General features: G+C 40.1%; 1 protein-coding gene across 1 annotated transcript in view; it reads left to right on the plus strand.

Annotated features, from left to right (window-relative positions):
* KLHL2 (kelch like family member 2) overlaps nt 1-15,447 on the plus strand; it is a 97,132-nt gene extending 81,685 nt beyond the window's left edge. The window contains exons 9-15 of the mRNA XM_025439342.3: nt 2,785-2,902; nt 6,602-6,799; nt 7,416-7,517; nt 9,010-9,138; nt 9,756-9,896; nt 13,027-13,170; nt 14,318-15,447. Coding sequence (XP_025295127.1) covers nt 2,785-2,902; nt 6,602-6,799; nt 7,416-7,517; nt 9,010-9,138; nt 9,756-9,896; nt 13,027-13,170; nt 14,318-14,346 — 861 coding nt within the window. The 3' untranslated portion in view covers nt 14,347-15,447. The remainder of the gene's footprint in view (nt 1-2,784; nt 2,903-6,601; nt 6,800-7,415; nt 7,518-9,009; nt 9,139-9,755; nt 9,897-13,026; nt 13,171-14,317) is intronic.
* The last annotated feature ends 3,242 nt before the right edge of the window (nt 15,448-18,689 follow it).

Below are 18,689 nucleotides of genomic sequence, written 5' to 3' on the forward strand. Positions count from 1 at the left end.
TTGAAAAAAATGCTTGCATTGGATGCTCTTTCAGCAGTACTGTGTGTCATCTTAGAGGGGTTATATTCAAGATTAATTCTGAGTAGGTAGGTAAGAATGGAGCAAAGATTAATTTCTCATGGTTATATATTTCATAGTAACGATCCATTTTATCATAGTAATGACAAGTCAAATCAGACAAAATGTGGTAGCAGTGCTAAAGAAACTTTTGTAATGTCTCAGTAATATTTCTGCCACGACAGTGACTTAGTACTTTTTATATTAGGCTCTGATTCTGTGGACTCACACAGATTTGCATGAATGATTCTTTTTATACCTCAGATGTTAGTTTTGCATTTCCAGTAAGCAATATTGGGTTGTGTAAGGCATCCTTGGATCTGGACATCATAATGAGAAGCTTTGTTTGCTTACTCTACTTTGTTGCTTCTTTTTCACTTTGGAATGTGTTTTTGTTTTTTAACAAATGCTATCATATTATTCCCGTGTATATATTCTTCTATATTTTACACTATCCGTTGAGATTTCCAATTGGAAAATCATAAAACTTGATTTTTCAGGAGACATTTTCTAACTAATATTTAATAGGTGAGGAAAACGAAAAAACAAGGTTTAATCTACATTTTAGGATGGTTACTTTAATTTGTTTAACTCCCTACCCCTTGTCTTCCTTAAATATGTCACAAAAAAAAATTGTTCCTGTTTTCTGTTCCTTTACATTAGCTTAACTAGTTTGGTGTTTTCAGATGAGATCACATGTCTTTTACAAATCACTGGGGCGTCAGAGCCATGATCACCCCTTTTGTTGGTTAGTAGCACAGTGATTTTGAGTGCAGTCTCTTGATCTCATATAAATATCCCATTATCCATCCTTTGTCTCTCTCCTCTCGGATTCCCAAATCCTCACCCCATTCTACTGTTCTTGGGTGAGTATAGGACAGATAATAGCATTGTTCTCTGTATTCGGTAGTGCATTCCCTTCCATGCTCATTTTGATGTGCGGAAGGGAACTACTGCATGGAAAGCATGAAATTCAAAGTTTGAGACTCATGAAATGTAATAAATCAGTATTGTTTCCCAAGGATTTTTTGAAAAGTATTCCCTTCAGAGACTTGTTCCTCAAGTGATCTTCAGAGATGTTAACCAAGCCTCTGTTAACGATTGCCTAACTGCCAGGCAGTGTTTAGACGTTCAAACGCTGATCTATCATGTATAAACAGCTGGATACGGGCTTGATCGTTCTGTTGATCCTACCCCTGTGGTTTTACAATCTTGCCCTCTTTCCCCTTTGGGTGGTAGGGGGGAGAGTATTCCAGATTTTCTTCGTTAATTCTTCCTTTTACTTATTTTCACCAACATTATCTGAAAAGAATCATGTTATTGGTCTCTGTTCAGTCTTCTTGTTAAGACCATTAAAATTCCTTCTACTCTCCAGTTAAAAAAAAAAAAAAACACTAAAATAGGCTTCTTTTTGGAAACTTGGGATTTACTCTGATTCAGGAATCATGTCTTCTCCATACTCCTCTCTTTCTATAGTTCTGAGTACAGGTAGGTCATTGCTCAGTCAAGGTTGCAAACCTCCCCTTTCTGTATGTATGAGTCATTCCATCTTCTTTTGTTTTGATTTATTTCCTTTGAACATCTGTTTTCTCCTGTCATCACATCATCTTTCCCGCAAGGTCCTTGCCTTTCTTTAAAGTTTTCCATACGTGGTATCATTGACTTTTATGTTCTTCCGGTTTGATGGCTGTAGTTTCAGTGTTGCCAAAGAGTGCCCCTCTGTACTCCGTAAAAGACAAACCAGTGACAGCTAAACTCCATCTGTCTCTCGAGGTTCCACCCCCTTCAGGAAGCTTTCACTAAATTATGGCAGCGTTCCATTTTCTGATCAGCATTAGCGATTAATGTCTATGCTAATCGTATACCTTTTTGGTCATACATAATTGTATATTGTTCTTGAATTACTTCGTGGGTCTTGTCTCCTTAGTGAGATCTATAAGCTCTTGGGAGGTAGAGACTATGTCTTATATTTCTTATGTGTATGACACCTAGCACAGTTCTGGACAAATACAGATGATGGGAATTTAGTAAATAGTTGTGGGATTGAGTTGAATTGAAGAAACTTGTAGACCTTGTTTATTCTCAGCACTAGCCTATTGTACATTCATTCATTCATTATGGTTTCGAGTATCTCCATTACCTGTCCTTTAGGTTGGTTTATTTGTGTGGCATCAAAAGAGGTCTCTACTTGAGATCTAGGAATGTGTGCTCTCTTGTGAACTCTAATTCAGTTACTTTCCCTTTTTCTATAGTTTTTTTTTTTTCTTTATCCATGTTTCTTTTAATACCTTCCTGTCCTTTTCATCTCACCTACCCACTATCATAAATTTCACTCCTATCTGTTCTCCTGGATTGTGGAGACCTAATCCCTGGTCATGAAAGCCAGGGTCTAGTTTATAGCAAGCCCTATGACATATTGCAGCCTTGCCAGTGCTGACTGCCTGCTGTTTTTTGGCTTTAATACTGCTTTTGCTTGAAGGATCAGAAACTTATTCCAGTTTCTGAAATCCTTATTTTTGACTAAATGTGCTAGATAATAGAATTGTAGTTCTAACATGTGCCCCGTTTGTTGATGTTTCTTAAGTGTTGATTAGGTGGTTGTTTTTCCCCAGCTCACCCTACCATCTTCATCCTAACACTCTCCACATCAAAGTCTTTGTAAGACATTTTAAATCCCTCCATATGCAATAGTTGTTTATTCAAGTGCTTACATTTCTACCCTTACAGTTGATGGTGGTAGTTGGGGGCCAAGCACCAAAGGCTATCCGAAGCGTGGAATGCTATGACTTTAAAGAAGAGCGATGGCACCAAGTAGCAGAACTACCTTCCAGGAGATGTAGGGCAGGTAAGCGTGATTGCGTTGTGGTCATTTCTCTGCTGCTGGATCACTGGGAGCTTCCAGTTCAGGTCTTATTAATTAGAAGAATCTTTATTAGAAAAGCTTTGATTAAAATCAATGTGTCATTCATGCCCCCAAGACATCATTAGGGATAGTCACTCAGTCTTCATCTTTACATACCTTTCTGGTTCTCTAGTTAGTATGAGGTGGCATAGCTAGCAATTTGCTGGATATTATTATGAGGAAGGTTCAGTGTCTTTCTGAATTGTTAGTTTATGATTTTTGCCATTTTTTAAATTATTTTATTGATTTGACAGATACATGGTAAGGAAAGAAGCATTTTTGTCTATCATTTGTGGTGTGAATATTTATTTGTATTAATCTTTTCTCTTTTGATTTTACTTGTGTTATTTTCACCATGTAAAATATTTGCCATTTTATGAGGTCCCTGTACATCAGAGTTTTGCCTTTGGACTTAAGGATTTGTTTCTTCTATAGAAAAGTCTTACTCTAAAGCTATTTGTGTGTGTGTGTGTGTGTGTGTACATACACATATGTTTCTTATTTTTTAAGTTAAAAGATTATTTTTGAACTTTTTATGTTGAAATAGTTTTGCAGTTAAAGAATTACAAAGTTATTACAAAGGTTTCTGATATAGTCATTCTTTAATAACACCTTACACGCCTATGATACAGCTATCAAAATTAAGAAGTTAGTATTGATAAACTACTATTAGCTAAACTACGGACTTCATATGTTATGAGTGTTTTTCATTAATGTCCTTACTCTGTTTCAGAATCCCCCATTGCATTTGCCATTTATTCTTAGTCTCTCAGCTCTTTACAAGAGCGTCTTAGTCTTTCCTTGTCTCTCATGCCCTTGATTCTTTGGTCAGGTGTTCTGAAGAACATCTCTCAGTTTTGGGCGTGATGTTTCCTCATGATTAGATGGAGGTTATTATGACTATTTCTGGTGATGTTAACCTCAATCACCTGGTTAAGATGGTATCTGCTAGGTTTCTCCCCTGAAACAACATTATATTTTTAACATATAAATTTTTCTAGTACTTTGTTTTACTTTTTATATTTATATCAGAAACATCTAGGGGATCCCTGGGTGGCTCAGTGGTTTAGTGCCAGCCTTCAGCCCAGAGCGTGATCCCAGGGTCCTGGGATCGAGTCTTGCATCGGGCTCCCTGCAAGGAGCCTGCTTCTCCCTCTGCCTGTGTCTCTGCCTCTCTCTGTGTTTCTCATGAGTAAATAAATTTTAAAAATCTTAAAAAAAAAACACATCTAGACTTTATTTTGATGTAAGAAGTAAGATGTGGAATTTGTTTTTTCAATGGTAGCCAGTTGTCTGAAGACTGTATGGGCTAATCCAGCTGTTTCCATTCATTTGAAATGTGCCTTTATCATACACTAAATTTCTACATCTACTTGATTTTATTCTAAATATTCTATTTAGGCATCAACACAGAGCAATTATCATTATAATTACCGTGCTTTATGATTTAAGATGTGATGGAAAAAATAAATAAATAAATAAATAAATAAATTAATTAATTAATTAATTAAAAAAAATAAGATGTGATGGGACTAGTTACATGACTGGTGATAGGACTTGGTTCTTTCTTCAGTAGATTTTTAACATTTTCTTGATACGGTCCTGTATGTCTCTTGGCAGGTTTATTCTTAGGTATTTTATCTTTATTGTTACTGTTGGAGCCTTCCATGATATTTATAATTAGTTTACTTCATATCTGATTCCTGATCCAGTTTCCTTTTCATTGCACCATAAGTAATTAGACTGGGTCCATTCTGAAGTGTACCATTTATGGGTAAGCTTGACCTTCATTGTGCCCTCATGAAAGCACAGTATGCCTCCCCACCCACTTCAGATTAGAGTTGATGCCCTTTAACTATGGAATTCTGGCAAAATCATTCAAACTTCTGGGTGCTTCCAGGTAACTTTGGGGAGTATCGGCTCTTTTAGTCCACCCCCTCTCTACCCAGAGTGTTTGGACTCATAGCTTGAGTCATTTTTTGTTTTCTTCCTTGTCGCCTGAACTACCCTAGCACGCTACATATCTCTAAGATATGATAGATTTTTGTTTTGTTGTAGAGAAAAGAAAATGAACATTGCAGTGGCCCAAATTTCCACAGGGAACATTCCCCACTGTTCCTTGTGATTCGGGATATAGGACATTTTCCTGCTGAAGCATACCGCCTGCGGTGTCCACTGCTCACTGGCCACCCAGGCCTTCCCTGGAGATCTACCACATTTCCTCCATCCAGGGCACTCAGGAAGGCCAGGGGTTACTCTTCACCATTCATTAATTCTCTGCCTACTTGAATTGTCTGTTGCCCACAGCTTTCCTCCGACACTTGAGATCTACCGAGAAGTAGCTTGAGTATTCATTTCCTCATTGAACCAGGGACTGGAAAGTCTTTCCTTTCTGTGATAGAAAGCTGCCAACACGGGCAGTCTTCATGTCACACGAAGGACTGCACATCCGTACATATTTTGGGAGCTGGGGTGTAAAGCACCAGGGGGCGAGACAGTGAGCGGTCGTGGTACATGCTTCGTCTGATGACATCATATGAAACATCGAGCTGGTCAGCAGTTAGGACTGGTGATTCCTGATCTCCCAGCTGGATTCAGAGGACTCTGAGGCACAGCACCTGCCCCCAAGCCGAGCAGTGACATAAGCACTACAGAATTTAAGAACGATGAAACTTTGAACACTTTAAAGTGATGATAATGATGCAGACTGCGTATGAATTACTGACCCCAAATATACTGTCTAGCTATTATTTGCTCTCGGGGCTTCGGGAGCTACAGGCAGTCCCTCCAGGCTAAGGTGGTGCGAGGAATGTAGAACTTTCATTGGGACTCGAAACTTGAAAGCAGGGCGGATGATCAGAGGGGCTTCTCAGATCAGGGCAACCGCAGGAGAAAGCTTGGAAAAGTGAAAAGGTGATTAAAACCCAGAGGCTCGCGGTTTGCTTCTCCATCCAGGGATTGCCTAACCTCTTCACTAGCTCAGGGTCTGCAAACTTCTTCAAGGACCAGAGAGTAAGTATTTTAGGCTTTGTGGGTTGTCCGCTCTCCGTCCCAACTCAGGTGCCACCATAGTGCGAAAGCAGTCACGGGCACTACATCCACGATCGGGTGGGGCTGTGTTCCGTTATTTGTGGATGCAGAAATTTGAATTTTGGTAGTTTTCTATGTGTCCCAAAATCTTCTTTTTCCTTTGGTTGTTTTCCAACCATTAAAAGTCGTAAAAACCGTTCCCAGTTCATAGGTTGTAGTAAGAAGAATCACGCCCCCTGATGCAGCCCACTAACATGATACACCAGGAGGATATCACGCAAATTAAGTGTACACATAAGGAGCAGAAGATCCAAAACCGAAAGCCACGGGAGCTGTGTACAGGCTTAAGGAGTTGGTGCATATTGCCTCAACACTCAGTTCTGTCAAGAAGTCTCTGAAAGAGCCAAGAGTCAACAGAATACCGCAGGCCGCACCGGTGAACGATTTAATCATCTTAGAAAGGAGCACGCGCGGGGTTAGGCGTTCCTGCGGCGCGGGCTTCACTCCGTCAGTGCTCTTCTAAGCGCAGCTCCCGTTCCGACGAGCGTGGCCTCCCCGGAGCACAGCCTCTAGGTTGCATGTTCGTCCTTAACTGCTGGCTGTCTTTTGCAGGGATGGTCTACATGGCCGGGCTGGTTTTTGCTGTCGGTGGCTTTAACGGCTCCTTGAGAGTCCGCACCGTGGATTCCTATGACCCTGTGAAAGATCAGTGGACCAGCGTCGCGAACATGCGAGACCGCAGAAGCACTCTGGGGGCCGCCGTATTGAACGGGTTGTTATACGCCGTGGGAGGCTTTGATGGCAGTACAGGTGACTTCCTTCTGGTCTTTTCTGTCTTACATTAGAATTAACGTAGAGTCCCGTTCAGGAGACAAAATTCAGGAGACAGAGGATCCCTGGGTGGCTCAGCGGTTGAGCGTCTGCCTTCGGCCCGGGGCCTGATCCTGGAGTCCTGAGATCGAGTCCTGCGTCGGGCTCCCTGCGTGGAGCCTGCTTCTCCTTCTCCTTGTGTCTCTCTCTCTCTCTCTCTCTCTCTCTCTCTCGAATAAATAAATAAAATCTTTAAAAAAAATTCAGGAGACATTTGAGTGTTTTAACAGGTATTGTAAGGATAAGTTTAAAAACTCCATCAAAACTTCTGTTGACTAGTGTTGAGAATACAAGTATGTAACTTTGCTTCTTTATGCGTCACTGTCACTCCTCTTACCGCTTTTAAAAAGGAAGTGCCAGCTGGGTGGGAGCCCTGCGGCAAAGAGGCTAATCCTGTTTGTCATGTAATTGATATATTTACATTCCATCATTTTCCTCTTTTACTTTAGCCCCATTTAACAGACCTGAAGTGTTTCTCCCTGATACTACACAGAAAAGAACACTTACCTCACATTCTTTGGGAGGAGGAAATGAAGAGCACTGTGCTTTATTACAGGTTTATCATCCGTGGAAGCATATAATATAAAGTCTAATGAGTGGTTTCACGTGGCTCCAATGAACACGAGGAGGAGCAGCGTGGGTGTCGGCGTTGTCGGAGGTGGGTGCTGACACTTGTTTCAGGTGAACATTTCCAGGCACGTGTAGCCTCTTGATTGGTAGGAGTGATCCTTCCAATCCTCTGAATATCAGTTTCCCAAATGGGCAAGGAAATGATCATCTAAAAAAGGAAAGGAATAGTCATTGTAGATTTTATTTATTTCTTAAAAATTAGCTGGTCTGTATAAACTAATGTATGTGAAGCCCTCGTTTCCCCCCCGCTCCCGTCCTCCTCCTCTCCCTCTGTCCTCTTCTTCACCCCTTTCTTTTCTCTCTCTCTCTCTGTCTTCATGACCCATATAAAACTGTTAACTGATCTTAATACCATTGTTTAGGGAACAAATCAAATGACACGTGCAGAATTTTACTTCTGGAGAAGCTGTTTCACATTTCAGAGGATGGGTTACCATCCATGGGTTACTTATTTATAGATGCTTTGTCCACCAACGGAGCTTAAGAAAGGCATTAACAATTGTTTTTTAAAGGTGTGGGTTTTTTTTTTTTTTTTTAATTTCTTTGGCAGATTTGTGGGTTCTCATTCCCTCCCCACTATGGGTATAATTCTTTGACTAACTTCTTTTTAAACAGCTTTACGGCGATATAATTTACATGCCGTGCAATTCACCCATTTAAAGTGTACAATTCAGTGTGCACCCATCACCACAATTCATTTTATTTTATTTTATTTTATTATTTATTTTTTTAAATTAGATTTTTTTTAGTTTTTATTTATTTATGATAGTCACACAGAGAGAGAGAGGCAGAGACACAGGCAGAGGGAGAAGCAGGCTCCATGCACCGGGAGCCCGACGTGGGACTCGATCCCGGGTCTCCAGGATTGCGCCCTGGGCCAAAGGCAGGCGCCAAACCGCTGCGCCACCCCACAATTCATTTTAGAACAAGAAGCAGCCCTACTCTCCTTGGCTGTCCCCTCCATCCTCCCCAGACCTCAGTAGCCACTACTCTACTTTCTGTCTCTATATAAATTTCCCATTTTTGGACATTTCATATTAATGAAATCATACGGTATGTGATCTTTTGTGACTGACTTCTCTAATTTAAAATAATGTTTTCAGGGTTCACCTGTGTTAGAGCATTCACTGCTACCTCATTTCTTTTTATCGCCAAATAATATTTCCACGATATACTGGTACTACTAGGTCTTGATTTAACTGTTTTTCCCCGACTTACTAAGATTACCAACATACTCAATTCTGTTTCCCACGATGTTGTTCACTTACCAAATAGTGTTATCCAAGGATGCAATGAGTATACTTCCTATTTTATCATTCAGATTTATTGATGAAAATGTTAAATTTCATACACACCCTGCAGACCTTCATAATATGGTCTGATAGCTCCTCCGATCACCGTTAGGCAAGATCTTCATAGTTTATAAAAATCAGTAACAAAAGGGAAACTGCTGCTGTGGATGAAAATATGATGTAAAAAGATGGCTTCTTATGAACTTGCCTTTGTGATTCCATGTTTAGGTTTGCTCTATGCTGTAGGGGGGTATGATGGAGCTTCGCGTCAATGTCTTAGCACAGTGGAATGCTATAATGCTACAACAAACGAGTGGACCTATATAGCAGAAATGAGCACCAGACGGAGTGGAGCCGGTATGTGGGAAACTCATTTAAGCAATTGAAGCACGAAAATGATGGAAAAGAATTAAACAAGTGAAATGACTCATTGGCTTCTCTTCATATTACCAGAAAACATATTATATATACACTGATTTTAATGAGACTGTTAAGTGTTTTTTGAATTATGCAGGTAGTGGTGGATATATTTAAATATCACTTTGTAAAATGCCTAAGTGCAATATAAAAGGCCACTTGTATCACTTAATTATTTATATTGTTTGGCATTCCTTTTAATTTTTGTGCTTAGTCCTTATTGAACTTAATAATCAAGTCTCTTCGTGTCCATTCCTTACCAGTTTTGTGCTTTCATACTAGTTTGCTTTTACCATGAAAGTTGTTTTCAAAAGGATTATGTTAAAGGACTTTCCCTTTCTGGGTTTCAACCTCATAGTATTTTTATTTTATTGGACATACCTTTTTCAGAATAATAGTTCTTATTGAGAATCTCATTTGCCAATTCTATTCATTTCCATTTCTTAGATTGTAAGCCTTAATATTGACTTCCTTTTACAAGTCATTCAAATAAACCCTAGTGTGTCATAAATTCCTTGTCGCTTTTACTATAGTTTGTTTTTTTCTGTGTTTTATAGGTGTTGGTGTGTTAAACAATTTATTGTATGCTGTTGGGGGTCATGATGGTCCTTTAGTACGAAAAAGCGTTGAAGTGTATGATCCCACCACCAACACATGGAGACAGGTTGCAGATATGAACATGTGCAGAAGAAATGCAGGTATCTGTCTATCTTACGATTATGAAATTTATACTGATTTGTATTCTGAGTTTTACTGGTATTGCTGTATATGTTCATTCTTTTTTTACTGATTTGGACTTTCTAATAGATTAGCTCTTTAAAGGCTGAAATTTATGTAGTAATCCTATATAGTGAACGCCTGGCATAATGGCTACTTTTTGTGATAATACAGAGACTAAATTAGAGGAAGAGCCCTCTATATTTGATGTTTAACTTCATTCATTCTTACCACAAATATTTGTGAGTGCATATCATGTACCATGTACTACAGGTCCAATTCTCAGGAAATTTAGTCTAGTTGAGTAAATATTTATGCCAGGTTAAAAGCTAGTTGTTTATCTGAATCTGAAGCTTGAAGCTTACCCTAATTTAATATAGTTCATGATTTCTAAAATTGGAGAAGCTAAAATAGCAACATCAACAAGTAATTTTTTAAAAAGACTTCTTTATTTTAGAGAACACGAGCAGTGGGAGGGGCAGAGAGAGAGAGAGAGAGAGAGAGAGAGAGAAACCCTCAAGGAGACTCTCCGCTGAGTGCAGAGCCCGACATGGGGCTCAATTCTAGGACCCTGAGATCATGACCTGCGCCAAAACCAGGAGTTAGATGCTTATTCGGCTGAGTCACCCAGGTGCTGTTGAAAGCAATTTTAAGAAAGCTGAGGTTTTCAAGATTAGGGAACTAACTGCTTAAAAAGAAGATCCATGGAAGAGAAATAAAAACAGAAAGTACATTCAGGATAGCTAAATAGTCTTTTCAGGAAATGCTAGTCATCTTTAAAATGCCACTATCTTGGGCACATGGGTGGCTCAGTCAGTTAAGTAAGTGTCTGCCTTCAGCTCAGGTTATGATCCCAGGGTCCTGGGATTGAGCTCTGCATGGGGCTCCCTGCTTAGTGCGGGGTCTGCTTCTCCCTCTCCCTCTGGCCCTCAATCTCCAGTCCCCCTACCCCTGCTCATGCTCTCTCTCACTCACTGCCTCTCTTTCTCAAATAAATAAAATCCATAAAATAAAATAAAAAATAAAATAAAAAATAAAATAAAATGCCATTATTCCCATAGTCCAAAATAAGTTCCTCATGATTCTCAAACTCACTGTATACTACTGTATGATGTTGTACGATGCACTCTCCATCCCTCTCAAAATGCTCTTTGTAATTTCTCTTTATTTTAAAAAATATTTCTAATTAAGTTAATGTGATTATGAAGGAAGACTAAGTATGTAGGACTGCAAGGACCTTTCCCCTCATCCAATCAATTGTATTTGGTGAGGTAAAAAAAAATCTCTTGGCTATAGATAGTCTCATGATAAAACCCACAAATCTGGGCCATAAATAGAATAAGTGCTTGACCCCCGTATATATTAGGTTAGATAAGCCACAGTAATATGTTCATGTGCCTTGCTGGGTTATGAAATTTATTGCATTTTGAGCTTTCATTATTTTCCTAAAGATTGGAATAGACTGAATTTTTTCCTCTACCTATGTTTTATTGTTTTCAAATCAAAATGAGCTCTTTTCTTCTAGCTAAAAGAATAAGGTGGTAATTTGTAGAACTGTCATCTTGCTATTGCTTTTTAAGCAGTTGAACTACATTAAAATGGTATGTTTGCTTCTTGTCAAGAGACTAGAATAGTAACACAGTTGAGTTTGAGTATAGAGAAGATCCATTGCATTAGCACAGAAGATACTATTGCTAGTGCACTTTTAAATGTTGGATTGAGATTTGGACTCATTACTTTGTTATGTTAAAAATCTACAAGCATCTATTAGTTATGTTAGCAAGACCATTTACAAAACTACTGAGACCCGTATGTGGGCAGTATCCTTCTAGATGTTTTGATGCTCTCTGGTACCAGTTAGCTCTGAACCTTGTTTAAATCATTAAAAAAATATATAGATATGCTTTTAAAGTACACATTAAAATAAAGAGCTTTTACAAGGTGTTTATTGTTTGACTCAAATTTCTTTGTAAAAATTTATGTTTAAAAAATAGTTGCATAAGTCTGCAAAAAATATGTGTGAGATTCTTGTTCATTGCAACATCATTGATAAGAAAAAAAATGAAAATGACTTAATATCAGCAAAAGGCAAATTATGGTATTATAGATGGAATTACTAGCAGCCATTAATCATTACGTAGATCTGTATTTATTAACTTCAGGAAATGTCCAAGGTATATTGTTTGGGAGTGGGTGAGTAATAAAGTAGTATATGTAGTACGAGCAACCTTAAGGCTAAGGCTAAAAAAGAAGCATCTGAGTATTTATGCATAGATAAGAGTCAGCAAGAGTAGAGATGAGAATTTTGATAGTCATTTTTCTAAGTAGTATAGAATTAGAAGTGATCTTTTTTTATAAATACTTTCCTAGATGTTTTGAATTTTTGCAAAAAAAGTGAGTTATTCTAGTAATAATGAATAAATAATGCTTTTCTCTCCTTTTACAAGAGATAAAATACCTAACCGTTCAGTATCCTTTCAGAATTCAGAATTGTTTTTTACCTTTTACCAATATATATTTTTTCTTTAGGATTCCATAAGAAGCTACTTTGGGATAGTTAAACCTTTTGACCTTTAATTTTTTTTTCTTTTTGACAAAATAAAAATTAAAATAGTTTCTGACCTATAAAGTAAGGTTATTCTGAAGGTTAATTGAAACAATGCCCATATAAAACTCCTGCATAAATGGAACGAGCGGGAGCTCAGAAGTGGTATTAGACTCTCAAACATAAAGGGAATTGTTTTCATGTTCACCGTCTTCTCTTCTTGCCTCTTTTCAAGGAAGTAAGTGTCTCTGGATCACCTCACCATGTACATATAGGGATATTTATATTTACCCCAATTTTTTATTTTTATTTTTATTTTTTTTTTTAATTTTTATTTATGATAGTCACACAGAGAGAGAGAGAGAGAGAGAGAGAGAGAGAGGCAGAGACATAGGCAGAAGGAGAAGCAGGCTCCATGCACCGGGAGCCCGACGTGGGATTCGATCCCGGGTCTCCAGGATCGCGCCCTGGGCCAAAGGCAGGCGCCAAACCGCTGCGCCACCCAGGGATCCCTACCCCAATTTTTTAAATAATTGTTTTCTCTCTGCCTTATTTTTTTTTTAAAGGAGTTTGTGCAGTTAATGGTCTGTTATATGTAGTTGGCGGAGATGATGGTTCCTGTAACTTGGCATCAGTGGAATATTATAATCCAACGACTGATAAATGGACGGTTGTGTCATCTTGTATGAGCACAGGGAGAAGTTACGCAGGTAAATGTCTAACTTTCTTACAATCTTCTAGTAGATGATGAAAAAAAGTACCATGATTTTTATATTAAGAATGTTCTAAGAAGAATTTTTGCAAAGTATGTTTCTTATTCTCAAAATAATACTGGACGTGTATATTCTAAAATAAAGCACTGGTATTGTTTTATTATTCTACAGTCATTTGATTAAAAAATTCCAAACCTTCCCAGTGCAGAATCATATTATAAAATTTAATGTGGCTAAAATCTGTATATAGTCGAGTGGAGTTTACTGTGTGGCAAGGCTTTCATTACTCAGATGTCCAAGAAATATGACTACTTCAGGATCTGCCCTCGCAGGTGCCATATGATAGTACATAGATTGTGGAGTAATTGTTTTACTTAAGCATAGCACTGGGTGGATTATAAAATACCATTTTTGGTCCATTCTCTTGAGAAGAGAAATAAAAGGTAATAGGCTTTAATAAATGTAATGATGAGTCTTTAAGATTGTATGTTGCGTATTATTCCAATGATTATTCTGTTGCTTTAAATTCTAATGTTCATTCTAATATTGGCCCAGGAGTGGAGAGAAAAGAGTTTAAGATTAATTAACCATCACTGTTGTTTATGTATCATGCAAAACAACACCTAGTGGAAGAACTATAAATAGTAGGCTCCCAGAATAACATGGCTCAAAATCAGGTGAAATTTTTTTGATGGCTTTATTGAGATAGAACTGACATAGAATGAATAATGCATATTTAAAGCGTATGATTTTATTACTTTTGACATTTGTATATACCCGTGAACCCATCATCACAATCAAGATAATGAAAATACCCATCCCCCACAAAAGGTTCGTGTCCCTTTGAATATTAGGTGGATTTTGATATTTCCTGATTAAAATCACAGCTCCTTAATTATAACTATAACGAGCAAAAGACAAGTTCTGGATTTAAGGAGTCTGATGCAGTTCTGGTCCATAATGAACAGAGGTTTCTGTGTCATTTAGGTTAAAATGACAGTAGTATTCAAATTGAAGAAAGAGATCTTGAAACACCATGATTCATTCAGTCCCTGTTGTTCCAATAATAGAGAACGTACTCTTTTCTCAGAGGTACAGGATGTTGCCTGTGACTTCTATTGTATTTCTTCGTTTCTTTGCTCAGGGGTCACAGTTATTGATAAACCATTATGAGCCGGAAGGACATTTTTGGCATATTTATACATGAGAAGCAGGCTTCACCACGTATTTCTGAAGCGACTCAGAGTCTAGCACTTCTCCACTTGTGGCTGCTCTTTAAGTCTCAGCAGAAGATCAGATCGGCTGCCTTAATAGGCCTCAGATACTGAAGATTATTTTTGGTAGAAGCACTGCGTAGGCTTTTTCTGCAATGAGCAGCAGCTGACTGAATTTTAATAAGAAACCGGGACTGCGGTACTTACTCTGTAGTCTTTAGACAACAGCTGCTTTCTTAAAGACTAGTTCTTACCAACCTTGAGTGACTATGGATTACTTTGTGAAGGAAGATAAAGTAATGTGTGTTCTTGTAAAATTAAATTTTATCTTTATTCCTTCTCCTGAAAAATCTGTATGCACAGGAACTGAAAATCTTTGAACAGGTATTAAAATCTATGTAAGTATACAAACTAGCTGAGGGATAAAACTGTTTGCTTTTATAAAATATCTTTGATTACATGAGTATAACAAATTGTGTGCATATAAATGTGTGTCTATATGCTTTCCTTTAAATATGTTTGAAAAGATGTTTGAAACTTGATTATACTATTTATAATTGGCACAGTACTTTGAATTATGCCAGTACTACATTGTAAAACAGAGTTGTATTTTTTGATATTTAACAATGCTTAACACTTTAAAATGCCACTTCTGAGGAATGAACACGGTGTAACACACTTGAATATGTGTGATGCCAAACTTTTTTAAATAAAATATAAATTATGCTTATTTATTATTTTCTTTAGTTTAATCTTGGTCATGTTTTGGTGTGTATCTTTAATTTTTTTCTTAACGTAACACTTTGGCATGAACATTACTGCAGGTTTTTGATGAATATAATGAATGTATGGAATTCAACTGAATTTGCATGGTCTTAAGAATTTTTTCTGTGTGTATAAATTTAGCTGCTATTAACAGAAGAGAGAACTTTCTGTGCGTAGCCATGTGTGTTGATCAAATACAGTTTTTCTGAGATCTTCAATTAATCTCACTTTAAAATGACCAAAACATGTCTTTCTTGAATATCTTTGAATAAAAGTTTGTATATTATTTGTTTCACATTGTCCATGATTTTTATCTATTTAGTTTCGTATTAAGAAAGTTGCCTGTTTTGTTTTCCTGTTCCTTTTTAAGATTTGTGTTTTCTAACTTCACAAATCAATTTTTTTTAAGATTTTATTTATTTATTCATGAGAGACACACAGAGAGAGGCAGACACACAACAGGCAGAGGGAGAAGCAGGCTCCCTGCAGGGAGCCCGATGTGGGACTCGATCCCAGGACCCCAGGATCACACCCTGAGCCGAACGAAGGCAGACACTCAACTGCTGAGCCACCCGGGTGCCCCACAAATCAGTATTTTTAACTCGTTGCCAGGAACCTATAAGGCAAGTCTGTTATCAGTAACTGAAGTCATTGAAAATTGTGATCCAAGAAAACGTTATCTCAACCATCAGGGAAAAGTCTCCCAAGTATTGGTGAAATTTAAAGTTTTTATATTCCTCTGTTCCTAATATGAGCACAAGATGACAATAAAACAAATAGCAAAGGACCAAAAAGTAAGTCAAAGAAAAAATACCTATTCCAGAGCAACTGAGAAAAAATTTGTGGTTTTGATACTAAATCAAAGGAATTGAGGGAATGGGAGTGAGGGAGTGGGATGGACAGCTGAGGTGCCGGAGCCCTGAGAGAGTACAGAGGGGAGGGATGGGGGGAGAAGGAGAAGGACAAAGAGTGAAGGATATGCTGACTGTGCCTCAGAAGAAGAATTTAAGAGGTTGGCGTGAACAGAAGGTTATCCAGAACAGTCCATAATCAAGATTTATACCTGTGATAAAATTTCCATTTAGTTTAATATAGACTACTGAAATTTAAACATAAAACCATATTTACTACTTACCTGAACTTTTAATTTAAATGGAAATATAAGGCATTTAATCAGAAAAAGAAAAGAAACCTCTGCTTACCTTCTGAAGAAATGAATTTCTGCATTAATGTGGCTCCAGGCACATCCATCGCCAACACACCTGGTGAAGATCTAGTGGGATCGTGGCTGTGGCACCAAGGAAAACGTGTGCCTTTATCATTCCTGCTCACTTCCAAGCACTGATGCTCCATGAAACCTCTGTGAATAAAAAAATAACCTCTAAACCTTTAAAAAATAAATTTTTAAGCCTTTCTTGAAATGCAATCTATTAAGGTGACAAAGTCTTAGATACTTAGCATGTCAAGGACGTCTTTGTCTTTACTTCTTCGAAGCTTTAATAGCTGTACTGTAAGGGAGTTTACCAGGGGTTGTCAGTAGGTAGATTGTGAACTATGTCTTTTGTGGCTTTTTTTTTTTTTTTAAGATTTTATTTATTCATGAGAGACAGAGAGAGAGAGAGAGACAGGAGGAGGGAGAAGCAGGCACCATGCTGGGAGCCCGACGTGGGACTCGATCCCGGGGCTCGAGGATCACGCCCTGGGCCAAAGGCAGGTGCTAACCGCTGAGCCACCCAGGGATTCCCCTTTCGTGGCTTTGGGTCTCCCTGCTTCCCCGTGCCCCTGTCTTTCCAGTTTGGAACATCTGCCTTTTAAAAAAGGCATGGGGGGATCCCTGGGTGACTCAGTGGTTTGGCGCCTGCCTTTGGCCCGGGGCGCGATCCTGGAGACCTGGGATCGAATCCCACGTCGGGCTCCCGGTGCATGGAGCCTGCTTCTCCCTCTGCCTGTGTCTCTGCCTCTCTCTCTCTCTCTGTGTGTGTGTGACTATCATAAATAAATAAAAATTAAAAAAAAAATTAAAAAGGCATGGGAAGGCATTCCTGGCACGTTCTATTGTACGAGAAAGAGAGACTGGGAGTTGAGACGCAGGGGGTCTTAGAGACCCTCCCAGGGACACAGCACTGGGTGTGAGCAGGGTTCGAGGCCGGGCCTGCGTCCTGCCTTGTGAAGTGACCGCTGCCTGCCTTGCTTGGACCTGGGCCGGGTCGGCCCAAAGCGCTGCTGCTGCGGTGAAGGGGGACGATGCGTGTGCGGCCGGGGGACTTTGGCTCCTCTTCCTCTTCCCGTGGACTCTGCCACATGGCTGCTGGGTTTTATTATGATCCCGTATCCCTTGAGGACCTACGTGGTCATCTTCCTGGCTGCTGAGGACTTGCGGGACTCCACGGGATCCGCGGGTGGCGCGCCGCACGCCGTGATGGGCTAAACAAGCCGCCTCTGGTTGCAGTTTGCTCTGGAGCCAGTTGCCTCCTACGCCCTTGTATGGCTGCCAATGCCTCATGTTGGAGATGAGGTGACTTGGGGCAGGGGGATCACACCTCGAATGGAGACTCGGGTCCCCACCCTGGCTTTGTGACTAAAGGAAAACCAGCAGTGTGTGTCCTGGAAAATCCAAGGGCGCAAGAGCTAGAGGCTCTGGATTTGCATCCCCCTCGATTAGCTGCCAGCTGGGACTTTAAACGTGTCGTGTGACCTCCGACCCTTATTTTGTCGGTTCTAAAGTGGTGACACTAGCGTCTGTGTCACAAGGTTATTCTGGGATATGAGAGAAATGAGGTCTGTGAATATGCCTGGAACGCAGAAGGCCTTCGATAAGTTACCTCCGTTACTGTTCCCTGAACCTCGCCGCGGGAAAGGGCGCCCAGCTGTCCTGCCTGTGTTTCCTTTCAGCCCTACATGTCCAGGATTTAAATAGCCATTCGACCCCCCCTCCCCAATACACCTGCTCTCACCCAGGAAACAGGCCCACTGTGGTAGGGCTCGAGGTCTGGACCGCTCAGCGACCTGGACCGAGCCCTTCCCGCACTGCAGACACTATGCAGGTGGCCTTCCGTGCGCCCTAGGACATGGGATCCCAGCAAACAGGTGCGCCCTAGGACTTGGGATCCCAGCAAACAGGTGCTTGACAAGACAGAGGTGACAACGCACAGCTAACTGAGGCCTGGTGAGTGTGACTCCGTGGTGCATGTCCGGCACAGGACGGGGGACAGCACAGCGGGTTGGGGCAGCCGGAAAAGTGGGCTGCAGTCCCACCCACCGCCTGGGCCAGGGAGAGGGGGACCCTGGGGCAGGGGGCCAAGTGGTCCGGAAGGAGGCCACGGGGCAGGCCTTTGCAGCCCTGCTCCCGGTCGCCCCAGAGGGTGTCCAGGCCCGAGGATGGGCCCAGTGGGAGCACCGTGGCCCTCGGCGCCCCAACCACAGGGCACGGCCCATTGCTTGTCATTGGATGTGACCTGTCCCGGTACTTTACGGAGAGGCTGTTGTTGGACGTGGGACCTTAGACGGGAGCAGAGGCCGTGGAGCCTGATGACACCT

Source organism: Canis lupus, chromosome 15, assembly GCF_003254725.2.
Source record: "Canis lupus dingo isolate Sandy chromosome 15, ASM325472v2, whole genome shotgun sequence".
Classification (NCBI taxonomy): domain Eukaryota; kingdom Metazoa; phylum Chordata; class Mammalia; order Carnivora; family Canidae; genus Canis; species Canis lupus.